Below are 22,096 nucleotides of genomic sequence, written 5' to 3'. Positions count from 1 at the left end.
AGAGAGAGAGAGAGAGAGAGAGAGAGAGAGAGAGAGAGAGAGAGAGAGAGAGAAAGAGAATATGAATTATGGATATGTAGTTTGTACTTTAGAGTGTTTAAATTTTCTCACACAGTCTCCTGAGAGCTTTGGATGCAGTGAGGTGGAAAAAAGAATCTAGAGCTCTTGTGGAAGTGCCACCAAGTGGGGAGCAGGGGTGGGGTGGAGGGTGGGGACATGGGGGAGTGTCAGATTAACACTTTAACCACATGTTGCCCTTTGCAGTAAAAGACAATTAGTGGCCAAGGGGTGCCACATTGACTTTAGTAAGAGTCATTGGGATGTCTGGAGATTCATTGAGCTGGGAAGCTAATTGCTCCTGGCCAGGCTTCATGGCCCTCATGTTACTTAAATGTGTCCAGTTCCAGGATCGCAGGCAAACAGGAGCACTTACTGGGAGTGAAAGGAGGAAAATTCAAGTTGTTTGATTCGCACTTGTGATTGGAACCTTGGAGAAGCGTAGATAGTTCATCCATTTCCTTCAAGACAAAACCCACAAGATGGAAAATGTATTGACATAAAGTTAGCTGGGCAGGAAGTGCTTATAACTGAAGCCAGAATATCCAGGTCTCCTCCTAGCTGCTTTCAGGATTTTAAACACCCTCTCCACCTTCCTTTGGCCTCTTTGTCATTTTTATAAAAATAAATAATTTAGATTAAATTGTATCAAAATTATATTACAGTTCTAAATAGACATTGGACATATTTTAATTTATAAACTTATTTAATCTACTAATTAAAATGTATAATTTCAAAGGTTGATCTTGGTGTTATAAATTGTGAAGACTTTATTGCTGGTGTTACTGCTTCAATGTATTTGAAAAACTGAGGACAAGATGATATTCTTGCTCTTTTAATTTTCTCTGTCTTATTTCCACTGGGAAACAATAAAAGAATATAATTGAGGTCAAATACATTTTTCTAAAATGAATTAAAAATAAAATAATGTCTAATCTTGCCAACAAAGATATCTGAAGTTTTCAAAGAAACCTCCTCAATATTCTACAACAAAACCCACAAAGCCCTCATTAAGTTATTTTTAATGATTAAATCTTTATGAACTAATGCAGTAAATTTAGCAATCATCACTTTTAATGAGGCCGTATTGTGAGTTGAAATTGAGTTAATAAAGAAAAAAGTTAATTTCTTAAGAAAACAAAGAACTTTATAAAAGTGAAACAATCAGTTGGTGGTAAATGTAGAATAAGAACGTAGTGTTTTAGGAGCCCAATTTCCCAGACATATACTGGGCACGGAGTAAAAAAAATCATATATGGTAGTATGTCAACCAAACTATATTACTATGGATCAGTGTCAACATCTGTATGAAATTTTGGCATGTCCACTTCCAATGGATATTTGAGTTTGGAGTGATAACTTACAATCCACACACCATCAAACTCCAGAAGTTTGTAAAATTGAGTGAGCTGCTGGGTCCACCACAGAATAGAGGCTGGATTGGAAAAGTCGGGAAAGACTGACTCTCCTGGATAGCCCTGCAGAACAAAGAGGAAGGCCGTGGCAGTGTGTATAATGGTTCTGTTCGTCATTGATTATTCGCTGCTGTTTCTTTTTACCAGAAACCTCCTACTGCTTATTATTTAGAGTCAGACTTGCCTTTCTGCCAGCAAAATCCAAATATGCAGTAAAATGCCTGCCAGGATCCAGAGGAAGAAAAGCTCACTGATTAAATGAAAGTCTGTCATACATCCTTTCCTATCTAAAAATGTGAATTTTCAGTATGTAAGGCCAATTAGGAGATGCGAGATAATGTCTTCTGTCTGTGACTAGGAAGCTGCACCCATGAAACATCAACAACATGGTTGCCATAACAAGACTTGTGCAATGACAACACCAACTGGCATACAAACGTGGATGGGAGACATTTCATGAGGGCCGACTCCTAGGTGAAGAGCTACAATCTATAGTTGCCGAGAGAGGAAGAATCAGTCTTCCTCAGTGATGACCCCAAAGACAGGTTATTTAATCCCAAGTGGTCAGCTCAAAACACATGTACATAAGAAAAACACTAAATGAACTCAGCAGATTATATTCATAATCTTTATGAATACATATCAATAATAACTAAAGAATGAGAGGCCATGAATTTGAGAAGGAGTTGGGAAGGGCTGGGGAGAAGTTGGAGATTGGAAAAGGAGGTGGTAAATAATGTAAATAATGTAGCCACATAAAATTTCTCAAAAAATAAAATTTTTAAAATTAAAATAAATTCTGGAAAGTCCAAATGTTAAATATTTTAATAGAATGATGATATATGTTTAATATATTGTTAATTTAAGATTATATAAAACCTGTTTGGGGCAATTGTTATAAATAATTGTTGATTTCACCATATAAACAATATTTTGTAAATGCTTGAATAAAGTTACTCTTACTCCTATCAAAAGTGTGCAATGTTATCTCTTTGTCTTTTCCACATCTATTGAACTGTAGGTCTAGGCATCTTCTACAATCACACAAAGATATATACATAGACAAATTATTAAAACATCTGGATTACTGGAATATAAACTGAAGTATAACATTCTTACTGATTTTATCTATAAATTTATAGTTTGAGAATTTGGAATAATTTTGTCCTCACACAATTTAATCATTGTATTTAGTAAACTGCAAAGAATTATTTTAAAAATGTGTTCTTTGTCAGGCAGTGGTGGCACACGCCTTTAACTACAGCACTCAGGAGGCAGAGGCAGGCCAATTTCTGTGAGTTTCAGGCTAGCTTGGTCTACAGAGTGAGTTCCAAGACAGCGAGGGACAAAGAAATCCTGTCTCAAAAAAAACTAATAATAATAATAACAACGATAAATTAAAAAAACAACAACAAACAAAAAAATCTTAAAATTCCTTTTTTGAATATGTTGGGCTATTTGGGTTATTGATTCTTTGTTTTAGTTGATGGACACCAAGGAATGACAGGGGTAATTTTCATATCCCAAGGAATGAGCAGTTTTGCAACAGAATTGCAACAGCAGCATAAAAGAGGCCAAGCTAACTCCACTGTAACCCAATGTGTTTGCAACATCCCACAACTTGCCTCTACTACTATTATCTCCGCCTAGGCTTTAGAACAAATGATTCTTCGTATTCGCTGGTCAATCCAAGCAGTCACCCAATTAATTGTCTTAATTATAAAAATTCTTCATTGCAGCCCATCCAAACACCCCACCCTACTAAAATGGCTCATCCAGTGGGGATCAGTTTTAGATAACCACAGTTTTTATTTGACTATGGCCTCTGATCTCTACTAATAAATGAAAATGGGTCTATCTGGTGTTTTAGAGATTCACATCTAACAGTAAAAGCAAAGGCTTGGTTTGGAGAAGAACTCTGTACAGCTTCAGAGAAAAATTAAGAGCAATGGAAGGACAAATAATTAAAGTAAACTAAGTCAGTGAGAAAAAGAGAGCTGAGTGGAGGACAGGGCATTTACAACACCGAAAAGATAGCTTTGCAAAGTAAACAACTCAGGAGCTATGCTACAACACAGATTTCTGAGATTACATTGCAATTTTTATAAATGTCACACAATTCAGTCATCTGGGTTAACTTTATGTATGATTGGAATAAAAGCTTAGCTACAAGAATCATCTGAAAGTATGTAGTCTTACAAGTACTATTGTTCTGAAAATCAGCTCTTTTGTCATTTATCCCAGTTTCTGAACCTGATACCACAGAGTCTAGCCTTGGCTTTAGCTATGAGTTTTATGTAAATTAAGAAATATATTATCTGAACCAGATTCCACATTCATCACAAGCATCTTGTCATGTTACTGAAGTTGAACTTAACATCTCAGGGAAGAGAAATTGAGAGGCAGTCAGACTTAAAGGAATTTTCTACTAATGACATATTTGTTTTCTATTTTCTGAAATATTAGTGAGTTTGGGGCTAGCATTTTATATCTCTTAGAATTTTAATAACTTTATTATCTTATCTATTAGTTTAAAATAGAGTAAAACTACTAAAGCCATAAAAAGTATCAATATTGCAACTTGCCTCCCACTTATCTTCATATAAAAAGTACAACCTTTGCCCAAACTATTATTTATTCTGAATCTCTTAAGAAATTACCTCCCCAACAGCAAAGCCACTGGAGCTCATGATCCACACTCTGCTCTTGCTTCCATTGTCATAGACCTCATAGTCAGGGTCCTTAAAGATGCCAGGGTTCTAATAAATAAGCAGAGTATAAATGTTATTTTGGTAAGTGTCTTTTGCAACTTGAAAGGAAAAATGAGGCACCAAATTGTTTGAACATACCAGAATAATTACATATTTCTGTCCATTGTCGTGCAGGTCCTTAGCAAACTCTGAGAGCTGGGGGTAAGCCTGCTCATCAATAGTGAAATCTTTCCTTCCAGCCATGTAGTCTATGTCTGAGTATTGCACATCCTGAAAGATAGTTCTGGGCAGTTAGAACCTAGGAAATAATCACCTTGCCGAGTGGAAGGTTTTCAATTCAGTTCCTAACCATTAGAAGAGAAGCCATATAGCTTCATAGTCCAGGAACTCTCCAAGCTTGACTGCCTCCTAGAAATAAATAAGCCCTCTGTGAAAGATGCTTCTGCTCTCAGACTGCAGCACTGTGTCCACATCCTGCTAGAAGTATGTCATGAGGTACCTTGAGGGACATAAGATAGGAAGTGTGTATCTTATTTATCCTTGTAATTTGAGGATTTGGATGTTGGACATGTAGCAGGTACTCATTAAATGTATATTTAAATAAACATATGAAGGAACTTAACCACAAACACTTTGGATCTCAAACATCAAGTCAAAATGTAAGTTCATAAGAGAAGAAAGGGGTCTTTTGATCTATTAAACTGCTAGAGGAATGATTAATAATGTTAAGTGACAAAGAGATATAGACATTTAACTAAATCTCTTACGTGTGTTGTTTGTGTGTTTGCATATCAACGTGTGAGGACAAGATGCCATTATTAATGTGACTGGAATATAAAGAGGTTAAAGGTTAAAGGTTAGTAGTTAAAGAGGTAAAGTATGACTTCAGCTTCGGTACAGGCACTGGACTCTGGATATTCTTTGTTTTCCAATCTTCCATATACTCTATGATCATATGAACGTATCACATATGTTCTTCATGTGGCTTGAGGCTTGTTGCCCAATGTGGTATCATCTGCTCTGATCCCTAGTAGTTACTTAGGTCCTAGGTGCCACACATACCCACAGAGAGGGGCACTCCCAATCAGGACAGAAGAGCACATTTGTTCCTGTAACACCAGCGGAAGCAGGGGGACAGACTAGATGGAGCACAACTACAAGTCAAGTGACAAGAATGGTTTGTACAAATCAGCCCTTCTGATAAGTAGTGCGATCCTGGAAAAGTGGAACCATACAGTTCCTCATTCGGAAAACAGTGATAAATTGAGAGCCAGCCAGGCCTGAGAAAGCCTTTTTAAGAAAGCCTTTACAGGCACGCATAGCATTGGCCTGGTTCTTCCTGAAGTTGAGTGTTTTCAGACAGTATACACGGGGAAAGTAAAATTAAATACTACCAATTTCCCCTCAGTACCAAACAACGGGTTGGGAATATTTCTCCTAAGAAAACTTGATCACTGTATCAGCCCTCTTGGATTCTCTGGCATTAGGCCAGTCATTTCCACCCATATAGTTTCCACCAAATGCTAACCACATAGACATATGTCCAAATTGATGTCTTGAAGCTTTAAAAGTTAGTCCTGAGGAAATTCCACAACTTCATTGGCTGTGTGAGGAGCTTATCAGACATTAGACACTTGGAGTTATCTTTTGATTTACAGGAGAACTTTGAACATCATAAATACTTTGCAACCACAGAGCTCCAGAGTTAATCTGGAAGGAGTTTTGCAAGGTAGCTGTGAAATTAGCTTACTGTAAATCATTATTATCATCTTCAGCTCTTGCTGACCACATCACCAAGTGTTGATTTCACTCATAAAATGACAACTGAGTCTGATGGTGTTCATGCTCAGGGCTAGCTGCTTTACATGCATTATGTAAAATATTTCTCACCCCCCTCCAACGTAGGTGTAAAATTTTTACTTTTTAAAGATAGAAACCACAATATACAGCTATTAATTAACTAACCCAAGACTGCATGGAGATGTAAAATGATAAGACTAAAATTCAAGTCCTTTGGCTCTATGAACTATGCCCTTTGCATGGGCATATGAATAATTCAGTATACTAATTCCTGATGCTGTATGTGCCTCTATCAATCAATCTACCATCCTATTTTTCCATCTTAATTGAATGGAATGCAAAGAAATGAAATTGTATCTTAACCATGAAAAGAAAAGCCTCAACTTACATATGGGATCTCAGCATCACGATTTCGCTCTACAACCTGTCTCAACCCATTAATGCCACCATAATCCCTGCGGCTGAGCTGGAAACCAAGGCTCCAGTAGGAAGGCAAGAATGGCCGTCCAACAACCTGGGAAGAGAGGAGCAAAGGCACCTGAGTGTTTATAACAAACACAAATGAACATGGCAGCATCAAGCCCATCTGAATCATTTGTTCATTTTCATTTTCTATAAAGTCCCCAGGTCTTGTCAGAAACAAAAGGAGTCTCCTGCTGCAAAACTCCAAATCCCATGTCTCTCATCACTTAAAATAACTAAATGTGTCCCCGCAGCAGCAGCAGTGGTACAAAATAGGATTTTCAGAATATATTGGACTAATAATGTCATTTTGTGGCAGTGGTTCTCAACCTGTGGGTCGAAACTCCTTTGAGGGTCACATATCAGATAGTCTATATATCAGACATATACATTATAATTCATAATAGCAGCAAAATTACAGTTATGAAGTAGCAACGATATAATTTTATGGTGGAGGGGTCACCACCACATGAGGAATTGTACTAAAGGCTGCAACGTTAGCAAGGTGGAGAAACAGAAAAGGAAATGGGCTGGAGATGTAGCTCAGTTGGTAGAGTGTTTACCTAGCATGCAAGAGAGTGTTGGTTGAATCCCAACAGTAAAATAAAAAAAAAAAATGGAGGAAAGGGGAAAGCAGTCATTGTCCTATCGGGTCGGAAGGTGGTGTCTTAATTTCTTTTCTTTTTGCTATGATAAAATACCTCTAATAAAAGCAACTTAAGGGGACAAGGTTTATTCTGGCCCAAGTTACAGCCCATCATGGCACAGAAGTCAAAGCAGCAGAAGGTTGAAGCAGCTGATCATATTGCATCTGGGGGAGGGGGGGAGAGAGAAAGGGAAGGAGAGAGGGAGAGAGAGAAAGAGAGCAATGAATGCTTCTAACGCTTTCCTTGTTCTCTCCATCCTGCCTAAGAAATAGTCTCATCTGCTGTCAAGATAGGTTTTGATATATAATTAATTTATTCAATAGAGTTCTCTATGAGCATTCCCATGGGCCCATCTCCTAGACGATTCTAGGTTCTGCCAACTTGACCATTAACACTAACCCTCATAGTTGGTGCTTTGTTTTGTTGCTGAGTGGTGCTGAGAATAGAGGCCAGAGTCTCATGTATGGCAGACAAGCCCTCTACCACTGAGCTATAACTCTGGCCCTGAAAAACAGTAATATTCATTCATCCAATAATCTCTTAATGTTTACAGTGTCATAAGGTCCCTCACAAGCACCAAGAGTACAATGACACAAAGCCAACAGTATTCCTGGCTTCACAGAGCTTGAACGGTGTAAAGATGACTCATGTAACTGCAGATGGTGGTGTTTGACAATGGTGAAAGTGTAACACCTTATGACTCAAGAGTGTGATAGGTGAAGAAATACTGTATGCTTGAAGTATTCAAAACTCTGAGTATCTCAAGCCAATACTCTAAGAAGAACCCTGTCCCATATTATTCTAAGAGTCCCTGCCCCCTAATCAGAAGTTTTCTCCCATTTCATATAATTCCTCCCTTCTTGTTTATTTATTTGTTGATTGAATGCACTTTTTGGATTTGTGGACTTGGGTCCTTGTAATAATTATACCCAGAGGAACAAGAGATGGACAGTGGGCATGCCTAGCAAGCAGAATTAAGCTTTCATTGGCATTTCTCAAGGCTTCCTGTATGGTGCTTACAGTAATGCAGAAAACATCCAGTCAATTCACCAAAGAAAAAATGAAATACTTGTAAGCTCAGCATTTATATCTATAATACGTACTAATAATTTTAACTTTCTTCTTGTTAACTCAAACAAATAGATGATAAAGTAGCAATAGCCTCAGAGTAGAGTGGGCAGACACATACCTCCAGGTACTCCTGAACTACTTGCTCTGGCGTGTTCCCCAGGAAGATGTAAAAGTCAAGAATGCCCCCAGTTGTGCGGTAAGTGATGGCAGGAGCAGGCTGAAGTGTGGCCTCTGGAAGGATTAAAATGAATGATTAGAATCTTCTGAAAATACACCTCTTGGAAGCTTGAATAGCTTAAGTTGTCACAAATTCTGTTTCATTTTCAAGAGAAAATGAATCACATCCATTCACTTTATCTGAATTTTGTTAATTTGAACAAGATACCCATCAAATGTGAAATTTTGTCTTGTTTCGTATTGCTTATGAGGAAAAAGAGAAAATTTTATTGTTATCTGGCTATATTAGAATAAATTTCTATGATATATGAGTGGTTTAATCCAAATGAAAAATATTGTGGAAACTTATCAAGTAAGTTTGACATATATATGCACACACACATATATATGACAGTTCTATTTTTTAAATCAATAGTGCTTCTTGGCACATACTGATTAGAAGCTGAAGGAAGATGGGTGTAGAGTGAGGCTGAGACACAATGTACAAACACAGTCTGCTGCCTACAGGCAGACAGAACAACACATGCTCAAGTCTACAGGTATCTTTGGAGTGTGTACATCAATGGATGCTATTATCCACACAATGTTTGGAGAAGCATCCCATCAGAGGAAGTCCCTGAAGGAGGTTTAGGTCAAGTGTCTCTAAGTCTGAGCTGGATCTCTGAACGGCTAAACTGCTGTCAGGTCCTAGTTTCAGTAGAAGTACTACATGCAACACATGAGTATTATATGAGGTTCTTATGATAAAGGTAATCCTTAAAAATAAAAACATCATATCTAAATCTATTCCTATCCAGAGAAGATAAAAAAAAAATACTTCCTACCCATAGCATTGCTGTTCAACAGAAAGACTCCCAAAGAAGCCCCACTGGTATCTTCAAGGCACAAGAAGAATGTGTGTGCTCCATAAAGATTAACCATTCCCTGTCAACAAGAAAGGAAAAACGGAAGTAATAAGATTATGTGCTTAAAATATTTATCCTGAAACACACCTTTAATTCCAGTACTTAGGAAACAGGCAAGAGGATAACTATTTTTAGGCCAGCCCATGCTACACAATGAGTTCCATGCCAGCTTGATCAACACAACAAGGCTCTGTCTCTAATAGACAAACAAATAAATAATAAATGTGACTCACAGGACCAAAAATTCATGAATATACTTGCTCAACATTTAATCATGTTATACCAAAATGGCATTATCATAGTAAATGGGGAAACACAATATGGTGCATGTATTCAATCAAATACTATTCAGAAAGGATATATTGCAATCTTACAGCTCAAAATGTTACATGAAATGGAAGAAAGAGCCAATACTGCTGTCTTTGAAACATGCTGACACGCAATACAAGAACAGTTAATGAGGAACTTTCCATCTACTGACTCCACTGAGAATGGCCCTTGATTGATATTCTTCTACTCTACTAGTTACTAAAGCAAGAAAGCATCACTTTTGCAAAAACATTTTCTTCTCTTCTTTTTGTGATAATGGTATGGAATCCAGAACCTCACATACACTTAAATGTAACTTTCTACTACTAATATACTCAGTCCTTTTCATGGTTTTAATTTTGAGATAGGGTCTTACTAGTAGCCCAGGTTGGTCTTGAACTTACTCTGTAGGCCAGAGTGGCTTTTTAGTTGCAAGCCTCCTGTCTCGGCCTCCTGAATAACTGTGATTATGTGCTTGCACCAAGAGGCCTGGTTGTTTTCTAATACTATCTTGTTTATCTTATTATCATTAAATTCTACTTTTCCAAGGAAGTTTTTTTTTTAATTTCTGTATTTCTAATTTTAAAATCTATTAAACTCAAGAACAAGTAGTCCCCAAAACAAATTCATGTAAATTGTGAAAAATAAGACATAGCTGGACTTTTGTCAGCCATTTTTGGGAATGGAGGGTGAGTATTCTTGGCTGTGAGCTATGAACAGGGGTCAGGGTAGGCAGAGCCTCACCTCTGTGGGAAGGGCATTCCTGGTGAAGATGGGCCAGGTGTTCCAGCTCATGTTGTGGAGGTACTGCTGGTGTACGTGTTCCCCCAGCCCATACACATTGGAACTGGGCAGTCGGAAAGACAGCTGCAGGTACTGCTGGTCAAACTGGAGAGGCCCAATGCCTGTGTCCAACCTGGACAATGGGGAGAGAATAAGAGTCATAGAAGCATTCTGGCTCTGCAGAGAGCTATGTCTGCCTCTCCACATGCACTCAGAGATGAGTGACCTCAGATTTCAGCAACAATTTTCATGCTGCCTCCAGGGTGTTCTCATGGTGTCATCAACTCTTTGAATTTAGTAGAGCATCATAGGATGGGACTCCATCATCACAAGTGTATGACTGGAAGAAGAACCAAAGTGCAATTTGACATCTCCAGATACGACTGTGGATGCTAAGTATCGCTAGCCCAGGCCCCTCTGGAAAAGCAGTGAGGTATATGGCCTTATAGGACACAGGTGACTGGGGACTTGCTAGTATCAGGATTTGGGTGCAGATTTTCTTGACATTAGTATTCATATTTCATGCCATGCAATTTGTGGTGTAAGCCCAAATTGGTGTTAGGTAAGATTCAGTTACTTTGGTAACTCAAAACAACAAAATTCCCTAGTCCATAACATATGAGAACCATAAGCATGTGTGGATACTTACTATAAATGTATATCTGAAACTTAGTAAGCAGTATCATTATAGTTTCATACTCTTTGCTTTACAGTCATAACAGATTGCCATTGTTAGTTAGGCATGGAACTAATTTTGTATTTTTCTGAGGTTCAAACCCATTTCCATGTCTTACTCATCTTGCTGTATAAGTCAGGATGAGTTACATGGGGACTCTGTATTCAAATATGGACAAAGAGTGTGGAGCTCACAAGACTCTATGGTTGCTCTTCCGCATTATTCGGATGCTGAAGGGCTTATTGATGACTTCTACGTAGTAGCTCAAAACGGACTCCTCGGCAGTCCCATTCATGAGGTTGATGTTTTCATGAGGGACCTCATAGCGCATCTCATTGAAGTCAGTGATCTGAGAGAAGAAAATAGAATTCCGAGTAAGACCACTTCCTTGTAGCGCTGTGGAAAATGCTGCTTTGGAAGCAGCAGCCCATGAGAATGCCTCCAAACCTTGGCCCTGTAGATTTTGGTTTCTGAAGTGAAATCATCCAGACAGTATGTCCTGTCGAGTCAAGTCAAGATGCCTGCCTGTCTCCTCCAGAGACGCCTTCAGAAAAGAGACCTCTGCACTATCTATAGAGTGTTATATGCAGCGGTAAATTCCTTACTAACCTTAAAGTGAAAACGATTGGATGTCTGGTACTCAGCTGTCAAGAGGGCATCTGTGATATCATTTCCAAAAAGAGATGGAGATGAAACTTTTTTCAATTGAGCAGTCAACCCTAAGGTAAATGAATGAGGGCAAGAGACAGTATTAGCTTTCATTTAGCAGCTACCTTGGCTGGACCACAAACAGTGACTTCCTGGGACCATCTGGCAGTGCTCACCTTTGCTTGTATTTGTAAGGACATTGGTGACTTCATAACCCCAGTTCCTAGGGAAGAAGCATTCAGGGACTTTGGTATCTGCCACTGGATTCCAGCAGCATTTATACTGCCATCGACAGACATCCTATAACAATAGAAAAGAGCCACCATTACATAAAATAAAGAAAGAAAAGTGTTACTTACCTACCAATTTACAACTCATGTTATGCCAAGGAAGATTTGAGATAGGTTATAATTAAACTCACCCATGTATTCATCCTCAATTTATTCATACAGTGATCTATGCATACAACACACATTCTGGATTTGCCAGAGAAGAAAATGGTAACACAGATAAGGATATTTAGCTTGTGTTTCACTAAACTAACTGTTTAGCTGGAAGCCTAGACAATTAAAATAGTAATGATGGCATGATGAGTTGAGTGTTTCAAAGCAAGGGAAACATAGGCCAACCATTTCTCCCAGGCTAGTAGTCTAGGTGGGGTGGTGAGGCATTTTAGGAAGGTAAGAGGTAAATCTGTTCTTAAAGCACCAGGGCAAGTTAGACAGAGAAAAGCAATGGACGTGGCAAGATCAAGAGATGGGCACACATTAAGCTGTTGCCTTGATTTTAGGGAAGGAATTTGGAAGTAGAAGAAAAATATGAATGGACTCCACCATTTTGTTATGTACACAGCTAGAATGTCTGACTCTTGTTAAAAGAATGCATCTGGCATGGGTTCTACTATAAAGATTAAGATGATATCATACCATTGTTTATTTCCAAATACTACTGACAAGAGTTTTAGGTGCCAATAGATGTAATTGCTCTGAAAAGCCAGAATGACTTTTATAACTATAATGTAAATATTTATGGAGAAAATCCTAGCATTTCTAACCATACAGTCTTTTGAAATATGCACACACTTATTATCCCAGATTAAACAGTCCCCACCTTGTTCTTTTCACATAAAACATCCCTGCAGATTAGAAGAGAAGGACTTTGGGTATCCCAACTGCCTCTGGGGCAGACACTGAGAACCTCTACCACCTCTGAAACTGAGGTCCATGAAGCCCCAAAGGTCAGTTTCGCTGTTGTAAACTATGTCAAAGTCTACAGGCCTCTATAAAGAACAATCAATATCCAGTTAAACATAATCTCTATGTGTGCAATCAGTTCTGACAGTTTCTTTCAGCCCCACTTACCAAAGGTCAAACCCTGGAGATGAGTAATTACCAATAAATCAAACTCTGTGTCCCTTTCATACATTGCTTCCCCATAATAGCTTCCTTTGTTTTCCATCTCATTTCTCGCTAACCAGAAAGCCCTCCTAAACTCAGGTCTGGACTATGGGTGTTGACTCCCAACCAGTCTCCTTGTTCCCCACCACTACCCCCATAATACCATATAACCCTAAACCATGTCCCTAACTTATCTCCCAAATAGATTCTGTGCCATTTGTCAATCAGATAAAAAAAGCTAGAAGAATTTAAGAAGAGACACCCGACAAGGAAATCACCTGGAAATCAGCTAGCTCATCCCTGTGTGATCGAGCATTATGGCAACAGAGTTTCTGATAGATGATTAAATTTCATTAACAATGTATACAACTTCACTACAACAGAACTTCACAATAAAACACATATTAAGGACAACATACACACACAAAAATGTATTATTTCCTTTAATCCCAATACTCAGGAGGCAGAGGCAGACAAATCTCTGGGTTTGAGTCCATTCTGGTCTACATAGTGAGATCCATGACAGCCAGAGCTACAGATAAACTCTATTTTGAAAAACCATAGATAGATAGATGGATAGATAGATAGATAGATAGATAGATAGATAGATAGATAGATAGAGATAGATAGATGAGTGGGTGGGTGGATGGATGGATGGATGGATGGATGGATGGATGGATAGGTAGGTAGGTAGGTAGATAGATAGATGATAGATAGATAGATAGATAGATAGATAGATAGATAGATAGATAGATAGATATAAAAATAAAAGAGAGGCTGTGTATCTCTCTATAGTAAGAAGATATACTAAGATATCAGTTCTTGAAACCTAAAACTTAACACAGTACTAATTCCTACTTAAATATAACAATACTGGATAGAGACTGTAGAATACAGGCTACAGAAATGAAGTCCAAATACACACCACTATTACGACGTAAGTCAACAGTGACTACAAAACAAGGATCAAATATTTGATATTCTCATGGGCATCACCCAAGAGGGAAATCTATTCTTTCACACGTATCCATTGGGAGCTCAGTTGCCAGTTACTCAACTTCAGAGGCTCTTGTTACATGGAGTAACAAGTACTTAGTCAACCACACTTGCATGCTGGCCCACTTCTAGAGGAACAGTAGGCTAGTCCACAAACATTTGACCTCTCCAAGGTCATCCCACACCTGGAAGTGGCTCCAGCATTGGTCTTTTCCTTCTCCTTCACACTTTGGAACTTGTCTGCACCTGCACCTCACTTTCTAGCCTTTTACTTCTTTAGTGCATGTGTTTATTTTATTAACATCAGGACAAGAAATTCCAGACGCACAAGTCTCGCTCACCATTTCTCCCTTCCCAATTAACATACTCATTTATTTAAAATAAAACCCTGTAGGCTACCAGCAAGGACCCCATGGCTGACCTCTGTCACCACCTGGCCGGGTGCACAGTCTATCCTTTCTGACTCAGCGATGTTTGGACACTCAGGAGTAAAGGAACCTGTAAAGAGAGTAGAGACCAAAGTTGGTACTTGTGGTATAATCACAGGTACAAATTCTAGGTCTATTCTCCAATCAAATCACTGGCAGCTGATAGCAATATTTGTACATAATCAAATCACTGGTAGCTGACACCAATATTTGTACATAATCAAATCACTGGCAGCTGATACCAATATTTGTACATAATCAAATCACTGGCAGCTGATACCAATATTTGTACATAATCAAATCACTGGTAGCTGACACCAATATTTGTACATAATTAAATCACTGGTAGCTGACACCAATATTGTGCATAGTCGAATCACTGGTAGCTTATATCAATATTTGTGCATAATGTTCACTTCATCGAATGTTAAATCACTTATTTTTTTAAATAAGTTGGTTGACTTTTTAAGACATATAATCCTCTGACCATACATTCAACCCCTTAAAACATGCAATTCTATATGTGCTACCTAGTTTTTTATGTCAATTTGACACAGGCTAGAGTCATTTTAGAATTAGTGCATTTTCTCAGTTAGTGGTTGATGTGGGAGGGCTCAGCCTATTGTGGGTGGTGCCACCCCTGGGCTGGAGGTCCTGGGTGCTATAAGAAAGCAGACTAAGTAAGCCATTAAGAGCAAGTCAGTAAGCAGCACCCCTCCATAGCCTCTGTATTAGCTCCTGCCTCCAGGTTCCTACCCTGCTTGAGTTCCTGCCCTGACTTCCTTCAGTGATGGACTGTTACCCAGAAGTTTAAAACAAAACAGGTTCTTTCCTCCTGAAGTTGCTTTTGGTCACGATCTTTATCATAGTAATAGAAACTAAGACACTGTTGTTTTCCTTAGTTTTTACAAAGCTGGAAAAGCACTACCAATAATTCTAGAATACTTTCATCAAACCCAGAAGAAATCACACAATTATTAGCGTTCCGATCTCTTTCTATTCACCTCTTCTTCTGGTTTCAGGAAAATACGCATCTATTTTCTGTCTCCTTGTACTTGTCGATGCTGGTTATTTTATATAAACAGAATGTGTCTCTCGTGAGCTTTCCAATGTTCTTCCTTGTATCACTATTTCATTCCCTTTGATGGGTAAATCATATTCCATTACGTAAGCATAATACAGTTGATGAACATTTATGTTGATTCCACCATGAGTGTGACTGTTACATATAATTCTCTTCTGCAGCAGTTTCTGTGTGAAAGTGGTTTTTTTTTTGGTTTTTTGTTTTTGTTTTTGTTTTTGTTTTAGTTCTCTTAGAGATTACAAGTCTGAAAATGGAATTGCTGAGTCATTCTTTAATATTGTCTACAAACTACAGAAGTGACTGCATCATTATTTTCCTCTTGGGACTATATGAAGACTCCAAGATTTTGTGAACTAAGATCACCACTAGCTACATATTTTTTATTATAGTCAGCTCAATGAAGAATAATCTCACTGATAGCTTGTTTTCTCCAAATAATTAATGATGCTGCATATGCTTTCTAGTCTTTCTAGTCTTAGGGTGATTTGTAGATCTTGTATGGAGTATGGTCTAATTATATTTGTTGTTTATTGAAAATTTGCTTTTCTACTTGTTTATGAACCATGTTTTTTGCATTATTATTATTCTTAGAGAATTTTATACAATGTATTTTAATCATTTTACCTCCAAAACCCCTCCCATACTACTTTTTCTAGTCTTTCTTCACTACCTACCCAACTTTGAGTTTTTTCTTTTTTTTTCCCCTCTCATAAAATCCATTTTTGTTGCCCAGCTACTCTTGGACTAAGGCCTTCCCTACACTGTGGCCAACCTATCAAAGGTATCTCATTAAAGAAAGCTCGCTCTCAAAAAAGAAAGAAAGAAAGAAAGAAAGAAAGAAAGAAAGAAAGAAAGAAAGAAAGAAAGAAAGAAGAAAGAAAGGAAGGAAGAAAGAGAGAGAGAGAAAGAAAGAAAGAAAGAAAGAAAGAAAGAAAGAAAGAAAGAAAGAAAGAAAGAAAGAAAGAAAAAGAAAAAGAAAAAGGGCTCTCCCTTCCATAGCAACAACTATTGAATAGCAAGAACTCCTCAGCTAGTAATGGCATTCTGTGCCCACTCCCTCACTCCATGGTGGGATTTTTGTCTTTGTCTTGCTTGAGTTTACATGAGTCTTGTGCATGTTCTCAGAACACTGTGAGTTCCCATGTGCAACCTCTATGTTGTGTCCTGAGCTGACTGTTTCTTTGAAGTCTCTGGCTCGCTTACAATCTTTCTACCTCCTCTTATGCAAAGTTCTTTGAGCTTTGGTGAGAGCAGTGTGATATGTCCATTCCACTTTGGGCTAAGCATTCCACAATCTCTTATCTCTGTACATTGCCCAGTTGAGGGTCTCTGTGTTAATTGCCATGTAGTGCAGGAAGAAGCTTCTCTGATGAAGGTTGAGTAATGCATTGATTGATCTATGGGTATAGCAACGAGTCATTAGGAGTCATGTTAATAACTACATCCACTTAGAAAAAGAACAGTGTTAAAAGAGTTGTAGTATTTCTTATGTATTCTAGATGTTCAGTAGTATCATATGTGTCATTTGAAAATGTTAATATATTTCCTGTGGCCTATGTTTTTCTCTGCTAGATAATGTCATTTAAAGGCCAACAATTTTCAATTTTTTTTAAATTCCAATCTGGCTATTTCCCTCTACCTCTTTGGTTTCTAAACTTGAGTTTCAGTTACTAAAATGAGGTTTTGAATATTCTTATATAAGTCTTGTTTGCTAAAAGTTTATGGTTTGAACTCTTCCATTTATGTCTTGGTCTATTTTTTCATTAATGTCTGCATATATTTTTAGATAGAAACCTACCACCATTTTTCTATTGCATGAGTATATCCAGCTGAATTAGCCAGTTGATTTTTGGTTTATTTGTTTATGTTTGGGTTGTTTGTCTGTCTATTTATTTCTTTGTTTGTTTGTTTTCAACAGATTCTCACTCTGTAGTCCAGGCTGGCCTGGAACTCATTGTGTAGCCCATTTGATCTTTAATTCATGGCAAGCTCCTGCCCCTCCCTCCCATGCTGCAATTATAAGAATGAGTCACCAGCCGGGCGGTGGTGGCGCACGCCTTTAATCCCAGCACTCGGGAGGCAGAGCCAGGCAGATCTCTGTGAGTTCAAGGCCAGCCTGGGCTACCAAGTGAGTTCCAGGAAAGGCGCAAAGCTACACAGAGAAACCCTGTCTCGAAAAACCAAAAAAAAAAAAAGAATGAGTCACCATACTGAGCTTTAACTTTAATTTTATTCCACCCATTTCAGTCAACTGTAAAACAGAATGGAAAGATATTTCTGATATTACTTTAAATGTACACTTTCACTCAAATTTAGCATTATTGTTTTAGTCTTTATCAACTTAATTTACCCTTCTTCCACTTAACAATAACAGAGTCAGAGGCTTTATAAGCTGTCCAAACCAGGATTTCATTCAGTTCCAGGCAGCAGTCACTGTGATTATAACAGGGATTCTCCAGTGCCTTTGTTCACTATTTTAAAAAAGATTCCATATATCTTTCTATTATTTTATGGTTCTGTGGGAGGCAGTTAAAACTGGCTTAATGATTTATTTAAACATGAAGTCTGAAACTACAAAATCTTGGAAAAATATGGAAATAACATCATAATTGACTTTGCAAAGAACACAGGTAACAAAAGCAATTAGTCAAATGGGACTATAGAAAATCAAAAGTCTTCTGAGTAGTGGAAACCGTCAAGGAACGGAAACAGCCACACAGAGAATGTGAGAATCTATATGCATATGTAAGCCAGATGCCTGATAAGAAGTTACTTTCCCCCAAAATGACTAACTTGCTTTAAAATTAGATAAAGATACTGATTAGTATTTTTCCAAAGAAAACCTACTGACAGCCAACAGATGCAAAGGATGCTGAACATCACTGGTTGCCAGGGATTTGAAAATCAAAACTATTGTATCATCATAGCAAAGGTACCATCTCACATAAGTTCATTTGTCTATGACCAAACCAAAGACAAGATGGCTGTAGGTGAGAATGTGAAAAACTTAAATCCTGTGTGCTATTGATAAAGAATTAAAAACAAAACTACCACACGATCCTTTAATACCACTTCTGAATACTTAGAGGTCTAGATCTTAAACAGATGTTGCACTTGCATATTAACTGTGGCACTTTTCACAGTGGTCAAGATGTGAAGACATCTTCCATGCCCAGTGAAGGTTGAACGGACAAAGAATGTATCATAAACAGTGAAATATATGCAGTCTTGGGGGAAAGAAAGAAGTCCTGTAACATGTAACAACATTTCTGTTTTCAACTCATGGGTACACAGCTTCAAAAAATATCAGAGAGGAGTCAATTGTGTAACAACAGCTAAAACAGTTAACTGCTCTGGATGAATCAGAGTGTGCTTTAACATGAATGAGCATGTGAAATTCAATTTTATACTAAATAAAAGAAGAGATACCTACACTAGGTAGTAATCTATTTTGTTACTTAAAATGTCACAGAAAAGTAGAAATGGGCTCAAGATGTACTCCACAATGACCTTTCAACTCTCTTTGATAATTACAGTTTTTCCTGGAAAGTGATGTCATGTTCACTATTGAGAGAAGAGTGAACGGGGAGGGGGGGAGAATGGAGAGAGAGAGAGAGAACTGGGAGAGATAACTGGAATTGGGGAGTATCTAGGGGGCAATGTGGAAACCTAGCACCATGTAACCTTCCTAGAACCTATGAAAGTAACCCTAATTTGGAGAATATGGAGCCTGAACCAGCCATCTTCTGTAACTAGGCAAGGCCTCCAGTGGTGGGACTGGGACACCAACCCAGCCACAGAACCTTTGATCTATAACCTGTACTGCCTGCACAATGTACTGGAGCAATGGTGGCTGAGAGCTTGTGGGAGTGGCCAACCAATGACTGGTCTAACTTGAGGCCCATGCCACAAGAGGGACCCCATGCCTGCCACTGCCTGGCCCAGAGGCCTAGGATAGAACCAAACATGACTGGGAAAAAAGTCAATGAAATGACTTCTAATGATGTTCTGCTATACTCTTAAATCTGTGCCTAGCCCAATTGTCATCAGAGAGGCTTCTTGCAGCAGCTGATGGGAGCAGATGCAGAGACCCACAGCCAAACATTAGGTGGTGCTGGGGAACCTCCAAAGAAGAAAGAGAGAAAGAACTGTAGGAGTGAAAGGGATGGAGGACATCAGGAGAATATAGCCCACAGAATCAAATAAGCAGGGCTCATAGGGCCTCCCAGAAATGGAAGCAGCAATCACAGAGCCTGCATGGGTCTGAGCTAGGTCCTCTGCACACACACTGCAATTGCCTAGCTTGAGGTTTTTGTGAGACTCCTAACAGTAGGAGGAGGGGTTCTTCGACTCTTTTACCTGCTCTTGGAACCCTTTTTGTCCTACCAAGTTGCCTTGTCCAGGCTTGACATGGGGTTTTGTGGCTAGTCTTATGGTATCTTGTTATGCTGTGTTCGATTGATATTACTGGGAGGTCTGCTCTTTTCTGAAGGGAAATAGAAGAACAGTGGATCTCGGGAAGAGAGGAAGTGGGGGATGCTGAGGGGAGTGGAGGAGACTAAGAGGATGCTGCGGTCACGATGAGTTGTATAAGAGAAAAATAAATAAATAAATAAATAAATAAATAAATAAATAAATGGAAAAAAGGAGGGTGAGAGAGAGAGGAGGGAAGACAATGCACAGGCGATCCTGCAGTCAGCACAGCTCATCTTCACTGTGTGTCTATCTACAGTGGTGAAGCACAGCTCATCTTCACTGTGTGTCTATCTACAGTGGTGAAGCACAGCTCATCTTCACTGTGTGTCTAATCTACAGCAGGGAAGCACAGCTCATCTTCACTGTGTGTCAATCTACAGTGGTGAAGCACAGCTCATCTTCACTGTGTGTCTATCTACAGTGGTGAAGCACAGCTCATCTTCACTGTGTGTCTATCTACAGTGGTGAAGCACAGCTCATCTTCACTGTGTGTCTAATCTACAGCAGGGAAGCACAGCTCATCTTCACTGTGTGTCAATCTACAGTGGTGAAGCACAGCTCATCTTCACTGTGTGTCTATCTACAGTGGTGAAGCACAGCTCATCTTCACTGTGTGTCTAATCTACAGCGGTGAAGCACAGCTCATCTTCACTGTGTGTCTAATCTACAGCGGTGAAGCACAGCTCATCTTCACTGTGTGTCTAATCTACAGCGGTGAAGCACAGCTCATCTTCACTGTGTGTCTAATCTACAGCAGTGAAGCACAGCTCATCTTCACTGTGTGTCTAATCTACAGCGGTGAAGCACAGCTCATCTTCACTGTGTGTCTAATCTACAGTGGTGAAGCACAGCTCATCTTCACTGTGTGTCTAATCTACAGCAGGGAAGAACTTTCTCAAACAGAATCCCCACATTCAAATTTCAGTACTATAGATCTTTATTTTATGTTATTATTGTTGCTTTTGGGGTGGGGGGACATGGGATCTCGTATTACAGTGTAGCCTGGAACTCACTACTATGTAACCCATTGTACTAAAAAAATGTATGCCACTTTTACCTCAGCTTCCTGAGGAAAACAATTGTTTATATTATATATAGTGTTATATATGCTATTTTATTATTTAAAATACAACATTTACATTGACGAGAAGTTACTCTGATGCTTCTCTATGTGTAAATGCCTGCATGAGTGTGTGGGTCGGGAAGAGAGAAAGAGAAAGGGAGGGGAAGTTTCAAAGGCATCTGTGAAGAAATTTCAGCTGTTTCAGTCTTGATACAGGTTAGAGGCTAATGTTAATTCGTCCATGAGGCTGGCTTCGTTGGCCCTCCACTTCCTCTGAGCTAATGTCCATTTCCATGGTGATGGAGGTGGCACTGCTCCTTCTCATCAAGAGCTCCATTACTTATGAATCTATACTGCAGAATGGGCATCAGGTGAGCCTAATTTTGCATTCTATTGAAACTGCATCAGATGGGCTCAGAGTGCCCAGAATATCGTTTACATCCAAAGTTTAGTTGCCAAAAAGAAAGAGAGAAAGAGAGAAAGAGAGAAAGAAAGAGAGAGAGAGAGAGAGAGAGAGAGAGAGAGAGAGAGAGACAGAAAGAAAGAAAGAAAGAAAGAAAGAAAGAAAGAAAGAAAGAAAGAAAGAAAGAAAGAAAGAAAGAGGAGAGAGAGAGAGGGAGGGAGGGGAAGGGAGAGAGGGAGGGAGGGGAAGGGAGAGAGGGAGGGAGGAAGGAAGGAAGGAAGGAAGGAAGGAAGGAAGGAAGGAAGGAAGGAAGGAAGGAAGAAAAGAACACTTATCTTGAAGATTGACTTAAATGAATCATGGAGAAAGATTTTGAATAGCTTGATGTGGGATGATGATGAATGAATAAAATGACATCTCTGGCATTCAGAGGGGACTTCCTTTGCCCATCCTCCAAGTGTGGCACCCACAATCACCCTTACCTGAAGGGTTCTCCAGCACGAGAAGCAATAAAAGGATGTCTACTGCCAATACAACTATATTGAAGATGATCAGAAGGATTTCCAATATACTGAGCTTTCTCGCCAT

At 38.8% G+C, this 22,096-nt stretch overlaps 1 protein-coding gene across 1 annotated transcript in view; it reads right to left on the bottom strand.

Annotated features, from left to right (window-relative positions):
* Mgam2 (maltase-glucoamylase 2 (putative)) overlaps positions 1–22,096 on the bottom strand; it is a 79,090-nt gene extending 56,994 nt beyond the window's left edge. The window contains exons 1-13 of the mRNA XM_059257021.1: positions 21,979–22,096; positions 14,476–14,552; positions 11,838–11,961; positions 11,623–11,732; positions 11,208–11,362; positions 10,299–10,470; positions 9,165–9,264; positions 8,282–8,394; positions 6,372–6,497; positions 4,322–4,453; positions 4,133–4,231; positions 1,422–1,535; positions 434–518 (exon numbers count right to left, since the gene is read on the bottom strand). Coding sequence (XP_059113004.1) covers positions 434–518; positions 1,422–1,535; positions 4,133–4,231; positions 4,322–4,453; positions 6,372–6,497; positions 8,282–8,394; positions 9,165–9,264; positions 10,299–10,470; positions 11,208–11,362; positions 11,623–11,732; positions 11,838–11,961; positions 14,476–14,552; positions 21,979–22,096 — 1,525 coding nt within the window. The remainder of the gene's footprint in view (positions 1–433; positions 519–1,421; positions 1,536–4,132; positions 4,232–4,321; positions 4,454–6,371; positions 6,498–8,281; positions 8,395–9,164; positions 9,265–10,298; positions 10,471–11,207; positions 11,363–11,622; positions 11,733–11,837; positions 11,962–14,475; positions 14,553–21,978) is intronic.

The sequence above is a fragment of the Peromyscus eremicus genome, chromosome 3 (genome assembly GCF_949786415.1).
Source record: "Peromyscus eremicus chromosome 3, PerEre_H2_v1, whole genome shotgun sequence".
Lineage (NCBI taxonomy): Eukaryota > Metazoa > Chordata > Mammalia > Rodentia > Cricetidae > Peromyscus > Peromyscus eremicus.
This window is presented reverse-complemented; position numbering and strand designations above follow the sequence as displayed.